Here is a 5,983-nt window from a genome sequence, read left to right as displayed (position 1 = left end):
TTAATACATTCGAATAATACATTGGCCCAAGATGGCTGGCTATATTCTTAATACATTCGAATAATACATTGGCCCAAGATGGCTGGCTATATTCTCGATTTTAAGTCTTTTAATAAGCTCCTAGTTCCGCGAGGTCCAAACTAGAGGCCTCACGTGGTAAATTCTCTCTCCTCGAAGATCTCTCTTGCGAATTTCAAGTTTTAGGAAAGGGATATATTTTTAGTACACCACATTCTTTTCCCTTTCCAATCGCCTGATCGAGGTCATTATTCTCAAATCGCACCGTCTAATCCAGCAGACTATAGCAGTACCACCGACCTTTGGGAATCCAACTACGGGGAATAAAACTTCCATTTTGCGTATTCCCAGTCCCTCCCAACACAAGCGGTGGGGGGAGCTAGGTATGCCTTCTATATAAGAAAGGAAGGCGAGAGCAGGCATCACAAGGACAATGTTGGTACCCCTGCTGTTCCTCTGCCTCTCGCCGCTGCTCATCTGTTCCCTCAGCTTACGTACGTACACAATACTTCTTCTGTCTCAACAACTTTACTTAGTAATAGTTTTCCATGTGTCGGATCCAATCTTCTTACTTTTCATGTATCTTCCAGACCATTCTCAATACTCGCTAACAGATTAGTTTTCATTTTCAAATACTCCTCATAGCTTACTTCTAGAAATTGTCACCCAAAGGAGACGGTTAGTCCGAGGTCTGTGGCCAACAGTACACGACAAGTAAGGTTTTTTTTTTTTCTTCTTTGCTAAAACAAAATTCATAACATCATCGTTTTTATCTTTACAATTCGAAATATTTACAGTTGTATGACTTTGAAAATTTATTTTCTTGGTAATCGAATAAAGTGTGGTCGCTGGGAAAATGTATACAGATTATAAATTCTGAAACACATGCAGAAACTTTTGTTTCATTTCCTGATTTGAAAAAAATACTTAAAATTTTATTTAAAAAATCAATGAATGTTACCGGTGTTAAGAAGGACCCTTGTAAATAAAATTGGTAATAAATTTAATGGGACAAAAGTAATCAATAAATCTTAATTGTTAAAATAATAATAATAACTTACCAGGGAGTCCATCTTTAATTAAGTTACAATATTTGGGTATAGTTATGTTTCAATAATACCACAAAAGTGTTTAATTCCGTGTTTGTCAAAACAGAATGGTTCCTTCGATGTATACTAACAATACACTGCTTTTTATTAATGTGTTCTAGTTCAAGAATAGATTGTATGGAATCAAGTTTTGAAATAATGAAATTCAGTCTTCGTGTTTCGGGTAGTACTTCGTCGAAACTGATATGGGGTTTAAAGGGAATCACCAGATACAACAAGTCAAATTCTAGTATTGTTAACGTCTCTGATCTCCTCAAGATGCTACACCATTCTCTGATCTCAAGGCTCATGGAACCGATATGGAAATACTTTACATGGTGTCTTTGATTACTTCTAACTTCTTAATGATCAGATCGGGGATTCTCATGTGAATGCATGTTTAATACTGATAGTGATACAATTTATACTTGTAACTCATTTATCAATTTTTGGCAAATTTGAGGTCAATTTAAACATATTTCAATTTACATATCTTTAGATATTTCACTCAATATTTGTAACGTCAAAGTTTTGTTTATATAAGAATTAGATAAGTATACGATAAACAAAAAATATAGTATGAGGAGAAGGGGGTGCGGTCATTGAAACACAAATAAGTATGACTAACTTATTTTAATGTGCCGACGTTTCATCATAATTTGCCTCTTTATCATCTATTATTGTTACATATATTTTCTTCCTCTCAATTTTCATTTTCTTTCCATATTTAAATTTTAAATTAATAATAACTAATATGTTCATATTTCTTTACATTATATAACTTTAATTTTATTTCATTTGCTTAATTAAGTTATTGTACCCACTTTTTCAATTACCTATGTCTATATTTTATTTCCCGCTTCTCTCATCACTTTATTTTATTAATTCTATCTTGTAAAACTATTCATTGTATGTGTAAAATTATTTTGTTTATACTTTCTTTTTTATTTTTTATTTTTCTATACTTACTGTGGTTGTTATCTTGTTTTGTTTTTAGCCCTGAAGAAGGCTAGAAACTCTAGCCGAAACGTCGGCACATTAAAATAAGTTAGTCATACTTATTTGTGTTTCATTGACCGCACCCCCAACCATCTTCTCCTCATTTATCATCCACCGTCAACTATCTCTCATAATTAATTAAAAAATATAGTAGAAACGGAAACAATTTTGGATGAATATTGGAATATTGGAAGAAATATATTTGAACAGGTAGATAGGTTCAAGTATTTAGGTTCTGCGATAACTATAGGAAATTAAATTAAATTAAATTGATATTGTGAGTGGAGTTGTGGTAACACCTTTCAATTTATATGTTTCTTTCAATTCTATCGCCAATTCCTGGTATTTCCTCAGTTTTTTCTCCCACAGTAGAGCTTATATTATTATTGTAGGGATCCCAACATCAATAAGTTCCGCTTTCTTTTTTCTTAGGTCTATAAGGAGGATTTCTGGCTTATTATGGCGTACTGTATGGTCTGTAATAATTGATTCATCCCAATATAGCCTGAGAGAACCTTTTTGGAGGAGTTTATTTGGAAGGAACTTGTAATAAGGGCTCTTATCTTCAATTAGGTTGTACTTCACAGCCAGAGCCTGATGCAAAATTTTAGCCACATTGTTGTGCCTCTTATGCGCATATTCAGTACCAGCCAGCACTCCACATACTCCAGTGATATGTTGGATTAATTAGAGTGTTACTGAGCATAATCGACACTTATCTGGTGTTGTTGCGTCTTTTAACACATGCTTCATATATGATCTCGTGGCAATCACTTGATCTTGAATAGCAACCACAAATCCCTCTATCTCAGAGAATAGCCTTCAAGCTTTTTATCATTTAACTGATCTCTCTTTGTCTATAGAGGCTTCGTTCAGTTGCCATGCAGAGACTTGCTTTTCCATTCTGCCAGTCGTTCATTTTGTGATACGATTGTTGATTCAACACCTTTGCTGATTAAGTGCAATTAAACCAGAGTCCATCCTTGTGATGGCGAAATAAACCCCTGTTGTATTTGAGAGAAAGTATTGGCGTAGGGTCTCTTCCTGTTTGCGGCAAGCTTCATCAATATTTAGTAATCCACGTCCTCCTTCTTTTCTAGGTAAATACAGACGAGCTTTAGATGATATTGGGTATATTTTTATTATTATGAAAGTCGGAAGAAGTTTAAACAGTTTTAAAGCATCATTCTCAGGGTCGTAATATTATTTTTTCATTTTAATTTTTTCTCATCTGCCCTCCTGTCGTACAGTATCCTTTCTGAATACAACACTTATGCCTGTTAAACAGATTCGATACTTAGGACTCCATCTTGACAAGAGACTTACTTGGAATCCACACACAAGACTGAAACAACAAAAAACTGCTCGTAGATTCCGATTGCTACAACACTTACTTGACAAACGCTTTAAACTTCCCATTCACTACAAAAAATTAGTATACACTACAATAATCAGACCAATTTGGACATATGGAATTGAGCTCTGGGGCTCCACCAAACCATCAAATTCTTCCCGCATCCAATCGTTACAATCCAAATCCTTGATGCTCCTTATTACGCCACAAATAAACTCATTCACAACCTTATCATCCCATTTGTTGCAGATTTGACCCAAAACAGATATGCGTCTTTTCATTCCAAACTCCTTAACCATCCTAACCCATTAATTCTTAATCTTTCATCCTTAACAATCCCTGATAATCCTCCGAGGTGTTTGAAAAGAAGATGGCCACGGGACCTTCTAATTTAAATTAATGTTTGAAGTACCACCAATGGGTGGTTCCTTCCCATGATTTTCAAGTGTATATGAAACATACTACATATTTACATATTGTATTATTTTGTACAGTTGTAAATTACATTAAATAAATAATTAAAAAAAAAATTTCTCAATGAGGAAAGTCGGCCCCGGGCCAACAGGGTTCAGTCGACATCCAATATAGTAATATAATATAATAGTACAAGAGGTCCAAGCTAATTAGTATTCAATTTAGTACAAGAGGTCCAAGCCAATTAGTATCCAATACAGTACAAGAGGTCCAAGCCAAGAGGTCCAAGCTAATTAGTATTCAATTTAGTACAAGAGGTCCAAGCCAATTAGTATCCAATACAGTACAAGAGGTCCAAGCCAATTAGTATCCAATATAGTACAAGAGGTCCAAGCCTATTAGTATCCAATACAGTACAAGAGGTCCAAAAGGAGAAAAAAGACGTTTTACGTTCAATAGTATTCCAGATAGAGCTTTTTACAAAGCAACATTTCATAAAAAATTTAGTGAAAAATCAGAAGTTAGTGGATTTATTTTGAGAAATCTATATCTTAAAACCATTCGATGTACAGATGTCCATTAGCACTAAAATCAAAGTTAGTTTAGTATACTAGATAAAGTAGATTATGACGTTTATCTTCGTAGCAGTAGTAGTTTTCCTGATATTTGCTAAAATAAATTGATTTATAGTAGTTCGGACAAATATTCATATGCGAATATCAGAGAAACTACTACCCCTAAGAAGATATGTATGATAGACTACTTTATAGTAATTTCGTTTTGAGTCCTGCCAGAGATATCTACATCCAGTGCTTCCAGAAATCAACTTATTTTACTAAATATATTGAAAACTACTACCCCTACAAAGATAAACGTCACACTAACACAAACTACTTAATACTACATTAAACTAGGTTTAATTTGGGAGTTTAATGTTTCCTATGTACCCGATCTAGCCCGAACCAGATATCACTCATTCCATTATAAACTCTCTAACCACTCAAACCCGCTAGTTTCTAATCTTGCATCCTCTTCCATTCCTGACAATCCTCCGAGGTGCCTGAAAAGAAGATGGCCACGAGACCAGCTAATGTAAAATGTCATTAGAATGCTACCAATGGGTAGTTTCTCTACACGCCTGTAACACTCCAATTTAACATAGATCAGATTTACTAAATGTATTATAATGTACAGTTGTAAATAGCAATAAATAAATATTTTTTTTAAAAAATAAGAGTTAATTGACATTTGTACGTCGAGTGGTTCCTGAGATATAGATTTTTCAAAATAAATTCACAAACTACTAACCATTCAGTACATTTTTATGAAATGATGCTTTTTATAAAGCTATATCTCGAGAAATATTTGAAGTAAATTTCTCTATTAGGTCTAATATTTTAGTAAATTTACTCTACTTTAAATGACATTCTCTTACGTTTTCTATTGTTGTTGGTAGTTTTTAAGATATAAAGCTCCGAATGAAAATTTATTTTTTTTAACGTTTTAAAACTGCCGCCATTTTTTATTCCCCCTACCTATACTTGGCAGACTCATCAGTTTTGACTAGTAATTATAAATTGTTTTCATTAAAGTAATCAAAAATTGGGGTGAAATTTATACCTTTTTTTCTTCTTGGCTCATGTACTAATATCACCGTGGGTACACTCACTCCAGATCTACCTTCAAATCCATTTCTTCTAAAATACATAATCTTGGAAGAATACTTCCATTATATTAAATCTCTACACTGCTACAAACCATGAAGGGTCAAGGGTCCAGTAGTACTTTGTGAGCAAGTATAGTTACTAAACCAACGATTGTGCAAGGAGGTGAATTGGTCAAAAACACGCTTCACCGCCAGATTTTTACTAAATTTATGAGACTGGGAGGACCACAGAGGGCTACCAAATCGACAGGGCTGTCTTAACGGTAACAGAAAACAGATAATTAATAATCATCTGCCCAGCCGGATTCAAACCCGGGTCCTTGGAGTGAGTAGTCAATTGCCTTACCACTGAACTATCCACTCCCACAGAATGCTACTATAGCACGGTTTAACTATCCACTCCCACAGAATGCTACTATAGCACGGTTTAACTATCCACTCCCA

General features: G+C 34.3%; 1 protein-coding gene across 1 annotated transcript in view; it reads left to right on the top strand.

Moving 5' to 3' along the window:
• Positions 1-410: 410 nt before the first annotated feature.
• LOC106682269 (protein takeout) overlaps positions 411-5,983 on the top strand; it is a 17,880-nt gene continuing 12,307 nt past the window's right edge. Inside the window, exon 1 of the mRNA XM_014423023.2 lies at positions 411-512. Within this exon, the coding sequence (XP_014278509.1) occupies positions 452-512 (61 nt within the window). The 5' untranslated portion in view covers positions 411-451. The remainder of the gene's footprint in view (positions 513-5,983) is intronic.

The sequence above is a fragment of the Halyomorpha halys genome, unplaced genomic scaffold, assembly GCF_000696795.3.
Source record: "Halyomorpha halys isolate HHAL.00 unplaced genomic scaffold, Hhal_1.1 Scaffold399.1, whole genome shotgun sequence".
Lineage (NCBI taxonomy): Eukaryota > Metazoa > Arthropoda > Insecta > Hemiptera > Pentatomidae > Halyomorpha > Halyomorpha halys.
Note: the sequence above shows the minus strand (reverse complement) of the source record. Positions and strands in the feature narration are given on the sequence as shown.